At 46.9% G+C, this 14,401-nt stretch overlaps 1 protein-coding gene and 1 long non-coding RNA gene across 2 annotated transcripts in view; both read right to left on the bottom strand.

Annotated features, from left to right (window-relative positions):
- The window catches only part of LOC118359423 (laminin subunit alpha-5-like), a 301,123-nt gene that overhangs the window by 2,310 nt on the left and 284,412 nt on the right, over window positions 1–14,401 (bottom strand). Inside the window, 5 exon segments of the mRNA XM_052484170.1 lie at window positions 172–291; window positions 7,232–7,328; window positions 7,446–7,570; window positions 13,266–13,343; window positions 13,346–13,424. Coding sequence (XP_052340130.1) covers window positions 172–291; window positions 7,232–7,328; window positions 7,446–7,570; window positions 13,266–13,343; window positions 13,346–13,424 — 499 coding nt within the window.
- On the bottom strand, window positions 5,032–6,227 carry LOC127913120 (uncharacterized). Its single transcript, XR_008084777.1, has 3 exons — window positions 6,162–6,227; window positions 5,625–5,865; window positions 5,032–5,280 (listed from the first exon to the last, which is right to left on the bottom strand). It is a non-coding gene; the product is annotated as an uncharacterized LOC127913120 (long non-coding RNA).

The raw sequence follows: 14,401 nt of genomic DNA, 5'->3' as shown, positions 1-14,401 counted from the left end.
ATTACCCCCTGACAGCTAATATATATATTTTTTTAAATCACAAAATTACTTCTGAATATGTGTCTGGAATTAATATCCGATTAGCTCCAGTGTTTGTGACAGAGTTCAGAGGTCAGGAAAGGTAGGGTTCAACAGAAGGAGGTTTTGATGGAGAAAGGGAGATGTGCTCACCTGGTACTCCTCCCAGGTACACAGTCTCCTTGGCCCCTGAGGATCGGCCCTTCTTGGGCCCCACACTGTGTTCACTGGCTGCATCCACATGGAGCTGCAGCACGTTGCTCTTCTTCATGACTATGGGGCGAACAGCCAATGGCAACAACATTAGTAGAAGACTGTTTTGAATTGAATAAAATGTATTGATCCCAAGTTTAGTAACATAGATTATGCTATAATGCTTTCCCAGTGCAAATCTAGACTGAACAAAAAATGTAAAATGCAACATGTAACAGTTTCAAAGATTTTCACCTGTATCTGTAAGCTACAACTCACCTGTATCTGTAAGCTACAACTCACCTGTATCTGTAAGCTACAACTCACCTGTATCTGTAAGCTACAACTCACCTGTATCTGTAACTAAGCTACAACTCACCTGTATCTGTAAGCTACAACTCACCTGTATCTGTAACTAAGCTACAACTCACCTGTATCTGTAAGCTACAACTCACCTGTATCTGTAAGCTACAACTCACCTGTATCTGTAAGCTACAACTCACCTGTATCTGTAAGCTACAACTCACCTGTATCTGTAACTAAGCTACAACTCACCTGTATCTGTAAGCTACAACTCACCTGTATCTGTAACTAAGCTACAACTCACCTGTATCTGTAAGCTACAACTCACCTGTATCTGTAAGCTACAACTCACCTGTATCTGTAAGCTACAACTCACCTGTATCTGTAAGCTACAACTCACCTGTATCTGTAAGCTACAACTCACCTGTATCTGTAAGCTACAACTCACCTGTATCTGTAAGCTACAACTCACCTGTATCTGTAAGCTACAACTCACCTGTATCTGTAAGGTACAACTCACCTGTATCTGTAAGCTACAACTCACCTGTATCTGTAAGCTACAACTCACCTGTATCTGTAAGCTACAACTCACCTGTATCTGTAAGCCACAACTCACCTGTATCTGTAAGCCACAACTCACCTGTATCTGTATCTCTAAGCTACAACTCACCTGTATCTGTAACTCAGCTAGAACTCACCTGTATCTGTAAGCCACAACTCACCTGTATCTGTATCTGTAAGCTACAACTCACCTGTATCTGTAAGCTACAACTCACCTGTATCTGTAAGCCACAACTCACCTGTATCTGTATCTGTAAGCTACAACTCACCTGTATCTGTAACTCAGCTAGAACTCACCTGTATCTGTAACTAAGCTAGAATTCACCTGTATCTGTAACTCAGCTAGAACTCACCTGTATCTGTAACTAAGCTAGAACTCACCTGTATCTGTATCTGTAAGATACAACTCACCTGTATCTGTAAGCCACAACTCACCTGTATCTGTAAGCTACAACTCACCTGTATCTGTAAGCTACAACTCACCTGTATCTGTAAGCTACAACTCACCTGTATCTGTAACTCAGCTAGAATTCACCTGTATCTGTAACTCAGCTAGAACTCACCTGTATCTGTAACTAAGCTAGAATTCACCTGTATCTGTAACTCAGCTAGAACTCACCTGTATCTGTAACTAAGCTAGAACTCACCTGTATCTGTAACTAAGCTACAACTCACCTGTATCTGTAAGCTACAACTCACCTGTATCTGTAAGCTACAACTAACCTGTATCTGTAACTAAGCTACAACTCACCTGTATCTGTAACTAAGCTACAACTCACCTGTATCTGTAAGCCACAACTCACCTGTATCTGTAAGCCACAACTCACCTGTATCTGTAACTCAGCTAGAACTCACCTGTATCTGTAAGCCACAACTCACCTGTATCTGTAACTCAGCTAGAACTCACCTGTATCTGTAAGCCACAACTCACCTGTATCTGTATCTGTAAGCTACAACTCACCTGTATCTGTATCTCTAAGCTACAACTCACCTGTATCTGTAACTCAGCTAGAACTCACCTGTATCTGTAAGCCACAACTCACCTGTATCTGTATCTCTAAGCTACAACTCACCTGTATCTGTAACTCAGCTAGAACTCACCTGTATCTGTAAGCCACAACTCACCTGTATCTGTATCTCTAAGCTACAACTCACCTGTATCTGTAACTCAGCTAGAACTCACCTGTATCTGTAAGCCACAACTCACACCTGTATCTGTATCTGTAAGCTACAACTCACCTGTATCTGTAAGCTACAACTCACCTGTATCTGTAAGCCACAACTCACCTGTATCTGTATCTGTAAGCTACAACTCACCTGTATCTGTAAGCTACAACTCACCTGTATCTGTAACTCAGCTAGAATTCACCTGTATCTGTAACTCAGCTAGAACTCACCTGTATCTGTAACTAAGCTAGAATTCACCTTTATCTGTAACTCAGCTAGAACTCACCTGTATCTGTAACTAAGCTAGAACTCACCTGTATCTGTAACTAAGCTACAACTCACCTGTATCTGTAACTAAGCTACAACTCACCTGTTTCTGTAACTCAGCTAGAATTCACCTGTATCTGTAACTCAGCTAGAATTCACCTGTATCTGTAACTCAGCTAGAACTCACCTGTATCAGTTTCAAAGATTTTACTGAGTTACAGTTCATATAAGGAAATCAGTCAATTAAAATAAATAAATTAGGCCCTAATCTATGGATTTCACATGACTGGGAATACAGATGTGTGTCTGTTGGTCACAGATATTAAAAAGATAAGGGAGTGGATCAGAAAACCAGTCAGTATCTGGTGTGGATCAGAAAACCAGTCAGTATCTGGTGTGGATCAGAAAACCAGTCAGTATCTGGTGTGGATCAGAAAACCAGTCAGTATCTGGTGTGGATCAGAAAACCAGTCAGTATCTGGTGTGGATCAGAGAACCAGTCAGTATCTGGTGTGGATCAGAAAACCAGTCAGTATCTGGTGTGGATCAGAAAACCAGTCAGTATCTGGTGTGGATCAGAAACCAGTCAGTATCTGGTGTGGATCAGAAAACCAGTCAGTATATGGTGTGGATCAGAGAACCAGTCAGTATCTGGTGCGGATCAGAAAACCAGTCAGTATCTGGTGTGGATCAGAAAACCAGTCAGTATCTGGCGTGGATCAGAAAACCAGTCAGTATCTGGTGTGGATCAGAAAACCAGTCAGTATCTGGTGTGGATCAGAAAACCAGTCAGTATCTGGTGTGGATCAGAAAACCAGTCAGTATCTGGTGTGGATCAGAAAACCAGTCAGTATCTGGTGTGGATCAGAAAACCAGTCAGTATCTGGTGTGGATCAGAAAACCAGTCAGTATCTGGTGTTGATCAGAAAACCAGTCGGTATCTGGTGTTGATCAGAAAACCAGTCAGTATCTGGTGTGGATCAGAAAACCAGTCGGTATCTGGTGTGGATCAGAAAACCAGTCGGTATCTGGTGTGGATCAGAAAACCAGTCAGTATCTGGTGTGGATCAGAAAACCAGTCAGTATCTGGCGTGGATCAGAAAACCAGTCAGTATCTGGCGTGGATCAGAAAACCAGTCAGTATCTGGTGTGGATCAGAAAACCAGTCAGTATCTGGCGTGGATCAGAAAACCAGTCAGTATCTGGTGTGGATCAGAAAACCAGTCAGTATCTGGTGTGGATCAGAAAACCAGTCAGTATCTGGTGTGGATCAGAAAACCAGTCAGTATCTGGTGTGGATCAGAAAACCAGTCAGTATCTGGTGTGGATCAGAACACCAGTCAGTATCTGGCGTGGATCAGAAAACCAGTCAGTATCTGGTGTGGATCAGAAAACCAGTCAGTATCTGGTGTGGATCAGAAAACCAGTCGGTATCTGGTGTGGATCAGAAAACCAGTCAGTATCTGGTGTGGATCAGAAAACCAGTCAGTATCTGGTGTTGCCACCATTTGCCTCAAGCAGCGAAACATCTCCTTCACATATAGTTGATCAGGCTGTTGATTGTGGCCTGTGGAATGTTGTCCCACTCCTCTTCAATGGCTGTGAGAAGTTGCGGAATATTGGCAGGAACTGGAACACGCTGTTGTACAGGACTATCCAGAGCATCCCAAACATGCTCAATGGGTCACATGTCTGGTGAGCATGCAGACCATGGAAGAACTGGGACATTTTCAGCTTCCAGTAATTGTGTCCAGATCCATGTGACATGGGGCTGTATATTATCATGTTGAAACATGAGGTGATGGCGGGGGATGAATGGTACGATAATGGGCCTCAGGATCTCTTCACGGTATCTCTGTGCATTCAAATTGCCATCGATAAAATGCAATTGTGTTCGTTGTCTGTAGTTTATGCCTGCACATACCATAACCAGCATGGGGCCCTCTGTTCACAACGTTGACATCAGCAAACCGTACAGGTGTTAGTCCGGTTGGATGTACTGCCAAATTCTCTAAAACGATGTTGGAGGCGGCTTATGGTAGAGAAATTAACGTTAAATTCTATGGCAACATTGTCAGCATGCCAGTTGCACGCTCCCAAAACTTGAGATATCTGCGTGACAAAACTGCACATTTTAGAGTGGCCTTTTATTGTCCCCAGCACAAGGTGCACCTGTGTAATGACCATGTTTTTTAATTAGCTTCTAGATATGCCCACACCTGTTAGGTGGATGGATTATATTGGCAAAGAAGAAACGCTCACTAATAGAGATGTAAACAAATTTGTGCACAACATTTGAAAGAAATTAGCTTTTTGTGCGTATGGAACATTTCTTGGATCTTTTATTTCAGCTCATGAAAACATGGGACCAACACTTTACATGTTGCGTTTATATTTTTGTTCAGTGTAATATTGTGAGGAAACGATAGTGCTAAGGGAAGAGATACAATTCATTCCTTGACGATAAAGACCAAAGTGTGTGAGCACTAAACAGGCTACACCTTGTATCTGTATCTGTAAGCCACAACTCACCTGTATCTGTAACTAAGCTACAACTCACCTGTATCTGTAACTAAGCCACAAATCACCTGTATCTGTAAGCTACAACTCACCTGTATCTGTAACTAAGCCACAAATCACCTGTATCTGTAACTAAGCTACAACTCACCTGTATCTGTAACTAAGCTACAACTCACCTGTATCTGTAACTAAGCTACAACTCACCTGTATCTGTAAGCCACAACTCACCTGTATCTGTAAGCTACAACTCACCTGTATCTGTAACTAAGCTACAACTCACCTGTATCTGTAACTAAGCTACAACTCACCTGTATCTGTAACTAAGCTACAACTCACCTGTATCTGTAACTAAGCTACAACTCACCTGTATCTGTAAGCCACAACTCACCTGTATCTGTAAGCTACAACTCACCTGTATCTGTAACTAAGCTACAACTCACCTGTATCTGTAAGCTACAACTCACCTGTATCTGTAACTAAGCTACAACTCACCTGTATCTGTAACTAAGCTACAACTCACCTGTATCTGTAACTAAGCTACAACTCACCTGTATCTGTAAACCACAACTCACCTGTATCTGTAAGCTACAACTCACCTGTATCTGTGAGCTACAACTCACCTGTATCTGTAAGCTACAACTCAAATGTATCTGTAACTCAGCTACAACTCACCTGTATCTGTAACTCAGCTAGAATTCACCTGTATCTGGAACTAAGCTAGAACTCACCTGTATCTGGAACTAAGCTAGAACTCACCTGTATCTGAAACTAAGCTACAACTCACCTGTATTTCTTAACTCAGCTACAACTCACCTGTATCTGTAAGCTACAACTCACCTGTAACTAAGCTACCACTCAGCTGTATCTGTAACTAAGCTACCACTCACCTGTATCTGTAACTAAGCTACCACTCACCTGTATCTGTAACTACGCTACAACTCACCTGTATCTGTAACTAAGCTACAACTCACCTGTATCTGTAACTAAGCTACAACTCACCTGTATCTGCAACTCAGCTACAACTCACCTGTAACTAAGCTACCACTCACCTGTATCTGTAACTAAGCTACAACTCACCTGTATCTGTAACTAAGCTACAACTCACCTGTATCTGCAACTCAGCTACAACTCACCTGTAACTAAGCTACCACTCACCTGTATCTGTAACTAAGCTACCACTCACCTGTATCTGTAACTAAGCCACAACTCACCTGTATCTGTAAGCTACAACTCACCTGTATCTGTATCTGTAACTAAGCTACAACTCACCTGTATCTGTATCTGTAACTAAGCTACAACTCACCTGTATCTGTATCTGTAACTAAGCTACCACTCACCTGTATCTGTAACTAAGCTACAACTCACCTGTATCTGTAACTAAGCTACAACTCACCTGTGTCTGTAACTAAGCCACAACTCACCTGTATCTGTAAGCTACAACTCACCTGTATCTGTATCTGTAAGCTAGAACTCACCTGTATCTGTAACTCAGCTAGAACTCACCTGTATCTGTAACTCAGCTAGAATTCACCTGTATCTGGAACTAAGCTAGAACTCACCTGTATCTGTAACTCAGCTAGAACTCACCTGTATCTGTAACTCAGCTAGAATTCACCTGTATCTGTAACTCAGCTAGAATTCACCTGTATCTGTAACTCAGCTAGAATTCACCTGTATCTTCAACTCAGCTAGAACTCACCTGTATCTGTAACTCAGCTAGAACTCACCTGTATCTGTAACTCAGCTAGAATTCACCTGTATCTGTAACTCAGCTAGAATTCACCTGTATCTGTAACTCAGCTAGAATTCACCTGTATCTGTAACTCAGCTAGAATTCACCTGTATCTTCAACTCAGCTATAACTCACCTGTATCTGTAACTCAGCTAGAACTCACCTGTATCTGTAACTCAGCTAGAATTCACCTGTATCTGGAACTAAGCTAGAATTCACCTGTATCTGTAACTCAGCTAGAATTCACCTGTATCGGTAACTAAGCTAGAACTCACCTGTATCTGTAACTAAGCTAGAATTCACCTGTATCGGTAACTAAGCTAGAATTCACCTGTATCTGTAACTCAGCTAGAATTCACCTGTATCTGTAACTCAGCTAGAATTCACCTGTATCGGTAACTCAGCTAGAACTCACCTGTATCGGTAACTAAGCTAGAACTCACCTGTATCGGTAACTAAGCTAGAACTCACCTGTGATACTGTGCCAGCGTCCGTCACACAGGGATTCCTCTGGTGTGAAAGAGGTGGAGAAGAGTTTTCCGCGACCACTGTTCACTGTGACTGTCACCTGTAGAGGACACCACATTATACAGTCATTATACACACTCTTTCATTGTACATATGACTCTGTCTGAAACAGAAGAAAACTGTCTCCTAAAACAACAGAACACTTAGTTAATCGTACCTCTCCCTGGTTGAGGTAGAGACTGAGCTGTTGTCCAGACCCAGCATGCAGCAGGAGACCAGAGTCAGACACCAGCCGTACCTCCAGCTGGACCTCTAGGTCCCGCCCTAACACCAGGCCTTCATCTAGACACAGAGACATGGAGAGATTAGTCAGTGTGTTTCAGATTTTATGGGTCATATTTCTTTGTTGTGCTCTGCCCTGTCTCATAATCCCAGAGAATGTCTCTCAAATAGTCTCATAATAGTCTCTCCTAGATCCTTTTCCAAATCCTTGGCCTCTTTGACAAACATTTTAAATTGCAACCAAATCATTTTATAGGAGAGGAGAGAGAGGAGACTGTACCTATAGCCATGTGTCCTCCCTGGGAGGAGAGGAGGTATACTGTACCTATAGCCATGTGTCCTCCCTGGGAGGAGAGGAGGTATACTGTACCTATAGCCATGTGTCCTCCCTGGGAGGAGAGGAGGTATACTGTACCTATAGCCATGTGTCCTCCCTGGGAGGAGAGGAGGTATACTGTACCTATAGCCATGTGTCCTCCCTGGGAGGAGAGGAGGTATACTGTACCTATAGCCATGTGTCCTCCCTGGGAGGAGAGGAGGTATACTGTACCTATAGCCATGTGTCCTCCCTGGGAGGAGAGGAGGTATACTGTACCTATAGCCATGTGTCCTCCCTGGGAGGAGAGGAGAGGAGGTATACTGTACCTATAGCCATGTGTCCTCCCTGGGAGGAGAGGAGGTATACTGTACCTATAGCCATGTGTCCTCCCTGGGAGGAGAGGAGGTATACTGTACCTATAGCCATGTGTCCTCCCTGGGAGGAGAGGAGAGGAGGTATACTGTACCTATAGCCATGTGTCCTCCCTGGGAGGAGAGGAGGTATACTGTACCTATAGCCATGTGTCCTCCCTGGGAGGAGAGGAGGTATACTGTACCTATAGCCATGTGTCCTCCCTGGGAGGAGAGGAGAGGAGGTATACTGTACCTATAGCCATGTGTCCTCCCTGGGAGGAGAGGAGGTATACTGTACCTATAGCCATGTGTCCTCCCTGGGAGGAGAGGAGGTATACTGTACCTATAGCCATGTGTCCTCCCTGGGAGGAGAGGAGAGGAGGTATACTGTACCTATAGCCATGTGTCCTCCCTGGGAGGAGAGGAGGTATACTGTACCTATAGCCATGTGTCCTCCCTGGGAGGAGAGGAGGTATACTGTACCTATAGCCATGTGTCCTCCCTGGGAGGAGAGGAGAGGAGGTATACTGTACCTATAGCCATGTGTCCTCCCTGGGAGGAGAGGAGGTATACTGTACCTATAGCCATGTGTCCTCCCTGGGAGGAGAGGAGGTATACTGTACCTATAGCCATGTGTCCTCCCTGGGAGGAGAGGAGAGGAGGTATACTGTACCTATAGCCATGTGTCCTCCCTGGGAGGAGAGGAGGTATACTGTACCTATAGCCATGTGTCCTCCCTGGGAGGAGAGGAGGTATACTGTACCTATAGCCATGTGTCCTCCCTGGGAGGAGAGGAGAGGAGGTATACTGTACCTATAGCCATGTGTCCTCCCTGGGAGGAGAGGAGAGGAGGTATACTGTACCTATAGCCATGTGTCCTCCCTGGGAGGAGAGGAGAGGAGGTATACTGTACCTATAGCCATGTGTCCTCCCTGGGAGGAGAGGAGAGGAGGTATACTGTACCTATAGCCATGTGTCCTCCCTGGGAGGAGAGGAGGTATACTGTACCTATAGCCATGTGTCCTCCCTGGGAGGAGAGGAGGTATACTGTACCTATAGCCATGTGTCCTCCCTGGGAGGAGAGGAGAGGAGGTATACTGTACCTATAGCCATGTGTCCTCCCTGGGAGGAGAGGAGGTATACTGTACCTATAGCCATGTGTCCTCCCTGGGAGGAGAGAAGAGGAGGTATACTGTACCTATAGCCATGTGTCCTCCCTGGGAGGAGAGGAGGTATACTGTACCTATAGCCATGTGTCCTCCCTGGGAGGAGAGGAGGTATACTGTACCTATAGCCATGTGTCCTCCCTGGGAGAAGAGGAGGTATACTGTACCTATAGCCATGTGTCCTCCCTGGGAGGAGAGGACGTATACTGTACCTATAGCCATGTGTCCTCCCTGGGAGGAGAGGAGGTATACTGTACCTATAGCCATGTGTCCTCCCTGGGAGGAGAGGAGGTATACTGTACCTATAGCCATGTGTCCTCCCTGGGAGGAGAGGAGGTATACTGTACCTATAGCCATGTGTCCTCCCTGGGAGGAGAGGAGGTATACTGTACCTATAGCCATGTGTCCTCCCTGGGAGGAGAGGAGGTATACTGTACCTATAGTCATGTGTCCTCCCTGGGAGGAGAGGAGGTATACTGTACCTATAGCCATGTGTCCTCCCTGGGAGGAGAGGAGGTATACTGTACCTATAGCCATGTGTCCTCCCTGGGAGGAGAGAAGAGGAGGTATACTGTACCTATAGCCATGTGTCCTCCCTGGGAGGAGAGGAGGTATACTGTACCTATAGCCATGTGTCCTCCCTGGGAGGAGAGGAGAGGAGGTATACTGTACCTATAGTCATGTGTCCTCCCTGGGAGGAGAGGAGAGGAGGTATACTGTACCTATAGCCATGTGTCCTCCCTGGGAGGAGAGGAGAGGAGGTATACTGTACCTATAGCCATGTGTCCTCCCTGGGAGGAGAGGAGGTATACTGTACCTATAGCCATGTGTCCTCCCTGGGAGGAGAGGAGAGGAGGTATACTGTACCTATAGCCATGTGTCCTCCCTGGGAGGAGAGGAGGTATACTGTACCTATAGCCATGTGTCCTCCCTGGGAGGAGAGGAGGTATACTGTACCTATAGCCATGTGTCCTCCCTGGGAGGAGAGGAGAGGAGGTATACTGTACCTATAGCCATGTGTCCTCCCTGGGAGGAGAGGAGGTATACTGTACCTATAGCCATGTGTCCTCCCTGGGAGGAGAGGAGGTATACTGTACCTATAGCCATGTGTCCTCCCTGGGAGGAGAGGAGAGGAGGTATACTGTACCTATAGCCATGTGTCCTCCCTGGGAGGAGAGGAGGTATACTGTACCTATAGCCATGTGTCCTCCCTGGGAGGAGAGGAGGTATACTGTACCTATAGCCATGTGTCCTCCCTGGGAGGAGAGGAGGTATACTGTACCTATAGCCATGTGTCCTCCCTGGGAGGAGAGGAGAGGAGGTATACTGTACCTATAGCCATGTGTCCTCCCTGGGAGGAGAGGAGGTATACTGTACCTATAGCCATGTGTCCTCCCTGGGAGGAGAGGAGGTATACTGTACCTATAGCCATGTGTCCTCCCTGGGAGGAGAGGAGAGGAGGTATACTGTACCTATAGCCATGTGTCCTCCCTGGGAGGAGAGGAGGTATACTGTACCTATAGCCATGTGTCCTCCCTGGGAGGAGAGGAGGTATACTGTACCTATAGCCATGTGTCCTCCCTGGGAGGAGAGGAGAGGAGGTATACTGTACCTATAGCCATGTGTCCTCCCTGGGAGGAGAGGAGGTATACTGTACCTATAGCCATGTGTCCTCCCTGGGAGGAGAGGAGGTATACTGTACCTATAGCCATGTGTCCTCCCTGGGAGGAGAGGAGAGGAGGTATACTGTACCTATAGCCATGTGTCCTCCCTGGGAGGAGAGGAGAGGAGGTATACTGTACCTATAGCCATGTGTCCTCCCTGGGAGGAGAGGAGAGGAGGTATACTGTACCTATAGCCATGTGTCCTCCCTGGGAGGAGAGGAGAGGAGGTATACTGTACCTATAGCCATGTGTCCTCCCTGGGAGGAGAGGAGGTATACTGTACCTATAGCCATGTGTCCTCCCTGGGAGGAGAGGAGGTATACTGTACCTATAGCCATGTGTCCTCCCTGGGAGGAGAGGAGGTATACTGTACCTATAGCCATGTGTCCTCCCTGGGAGGAGAGGAGGTATACTGTACCTATAGTCATGTGTCCTCCCTGGGAGGAGAGAAGAGGAGGTATACTGTACCTATAGCCATGTGTCCTCCCTGGGAGGAGAGGAGGTATACTGTACCTATAGCCATGTGTCCTCCCTGGGAGGAGAGGAGGTATACTGTACCTATAGCCATGTGTCCTCCCTGGGAGAAGAGGAGGTATACTGTACCTATAGCCATGTGTCCTCCCTGGGAGGAGAGGAGAGGAGGTATACTGTACCTATAGCCATGTGTCCTCCCTGGGAGGAGAGGAGGTATACTGTACCTATAGCCATGTGTCCTCCCTGGGAGGAGAGGAGAGGAGGTATACTGTACCTATAGCCATGTGTCCTCCCTGGGAGGAGAGGAGGTATACTGTACCTATAGCCATGTGTCCTCCCTGGGAGGAGAGGAGGTATACTGTACCTATAGCCATGTGTCCTCCCTGGGAGTAGAGGAGAGGAGGTATACTGTACCTATAGCCATGTGTCCTCCCTGGGAGGAGAGGAGGTATACTGTACCTATAGCCATGTGTCCTCCCTGGGAGGAGAGGAGGTATACTGTACCTATAGCCATGTGTCCTCCCTGGGAGGAGAGGAGCGGAGGTATACTGTACCTATAGCCATGTGTCCTCCCTGGGAGGAGAGGAGGTATACTGTACCTATAGCCATGTGTCCTCCCTGGGAGGAGAGGAGGTATACTGTACCTATAGCCATGTGTCCTCCCTGGGAGGAGAGGAGAGGAGGTATACTGTACCTATAGCCATGTGTCCTCCCTGGGAGGAGAGGAGGTATACTGTACCTATAGCCATGTGTCCTCCCTGGGAGGAGAGGAGGTATACTGTACCTATAGCCATGTGTCCTCCCTGGGAGGAGAGGAGGTATACTGTACCTATAGCCATGTGTCCTCCCTGGGAGGAGAGGAGGTATACTGTACCTATAGCCATGTGTCCTCCCTGGGAGGAGAGGAGGTATACTGTACCTATAGTCATGTGTCCTCCCTGGGAGGAGAGGAGAGGAGGTATACTGTACCTATAGCCATGTGTCCTCCCTGGGAGGAGAGGAGGTATACTGTACCTATAGCCATGTGTCCTCCCTGGGAGGAGAGGAGAGGAGGTATACTGTACCTATAGCCATGTGTCCTCCCTGGGAGGAGAGGAGGTATACTGTACCTATAGCCATGTGTCCTCCCTGGGAGGAGAGGAGGTATACTGTACCTATAGCCATGTGTCCTCCCTGGGAGGAGAGGAGAGGAGGTATACTGTACCTATAGCCATGTGTCCTCCCTGGGAGGAGAGGAGGTATACTGTACCTATAGCCATGTGTCCTCCCTGGGAGGAGAGGAGGTATACTGTACCTATAGCCATGTGTCCTCCCTGGGAGGAGAGGAGAGGAGGTATACTGTACCTATAGCCATGTGTCCTCCCTGGGAGGAGAGGAGGTATACTGTACCTATAGCCATGTGTCCTCCCTGGGAGGAGAGGAGGTATACTGTACCTATAGCCATGTGTCCTCCCTGGGAAGAGAGGAGAGGAGGTATACTGTACCTATAGCCATGTGTCCTCCCTGGGAGGAGAGGAGAGGAGGTATACTGTACCTATAGCCATGTGTCCTCCCTGGGAGGAGAGGAGAGGAGGTATACTGTACCTATAGCCATGTGTCCTCCCTGGGAGGAGAGGAGAGGAGGTATACTGTACCTATAGCCACGTGTCCTCCCTGGAAGGAGAGGAGAGGAGGTATACTGTACCTATAGCCATGTGTCCTCCCTGGGAGGAGAGGAGGTATACTGTACCTATAGCCACGTGTCCTCCCTGGGAGGAGAGGAGAGGAGGTATACTGTACCTATAGCCATGTGTCCTCCCTGGGAGGAGAAGTATGCCCCAGGCTGCAGAGTGGTCTGGAAGCAAGGAACAACCCCAGGCTTGTGGAGGGATTGTCTATGCTCTCCTCATTCAGCTCCAGGTCCCTCACACAGCCCACAAACCCTCCAGGACCTGGCACCTATGTAGTGAAAGAGATGGGCAGTACACCGTAGAACAGTTTCAATAAGGAATATATTTCTCTGTAGTGTAGACACACACACACACACACACACACACACACACACACACACACACACACACACACACACACACACACACACACACACACACACACACACACACACACACACACACACACACACACACACACACACACACACACACACACACACACACACACACACACACACACAGCACTGTTAAAGCCAAGAGCATTATGACTTTACAACTGACTGGAAGAAGCATTGAGACACATCTAATTTTATTTGTCACATACTCCGAATACAACAAGTGTAGACTTTACCGTGAAATGCTTTACTGACAAGCCCGTAACCAACAGTGTGTAGACCTTACTGTGAAATGCTGACTGACAAGCCCGTAACCAACAGTGTAGACCTTACTGTGAAATGCTGACTGACAAGCCCTTAACCAACAGTGTAGACCTTACAGTGAAATATATACAGGGGGTACTGGTACAGAGTCAATGTGGAGGCTATATACAGGGGGTACTGGTACAGAGTCAATGTGGAGGCTATATACAGGGGGTACCAGTACAGAGTCAATGTGGAGGCTATATACAGGGGGTACTGGTACAGAGTCAATGTGGAGGCTATATACAGGGGGTACTGGTACAGAGTCAATGTGGAGGCTATATACAGGGGGTACCAGTACAGAGTCAATGTGGAGGCTATATACAGGGGGTACTGGTACAGAGTCAATGTGGAGGCTATATACAGGGGGTACTGGTACAGAGTCAATGTGGAGGCTATATACAGGGGGTACCGGTACAGAGTCAATGTGGAGGCTATATACAGGGGGTACCGGTACAGAGTCAATGTGGAGGCTATATACAGGGGGTACCAGTACAGAGTCAATGTGGAGGCTATATACAGGGGGTACCAGTACAATGTGGAGGCTATATACAGGGGGTACCGG

This window comes from Oncorhynchus keta, chromosome 28, assembly GCF_023373465.1.
Source record: "Oncorhynchus keta strain PuntledgeMale-10-30-2019 chromosome 28, Oket_V2, whole genome shotgun sequence".
Classification (NCBI taxonomy): domain Eukaryota; kingdom Metazoa; phylum Chordata; class Actinopteri; order Salmoniformes; family Salmonidae; genus Oncorhynchus; species Oncorhynchus keta.
This window is presented reverse-complemented; position numbering and strand designations above follow the sequence as displayed.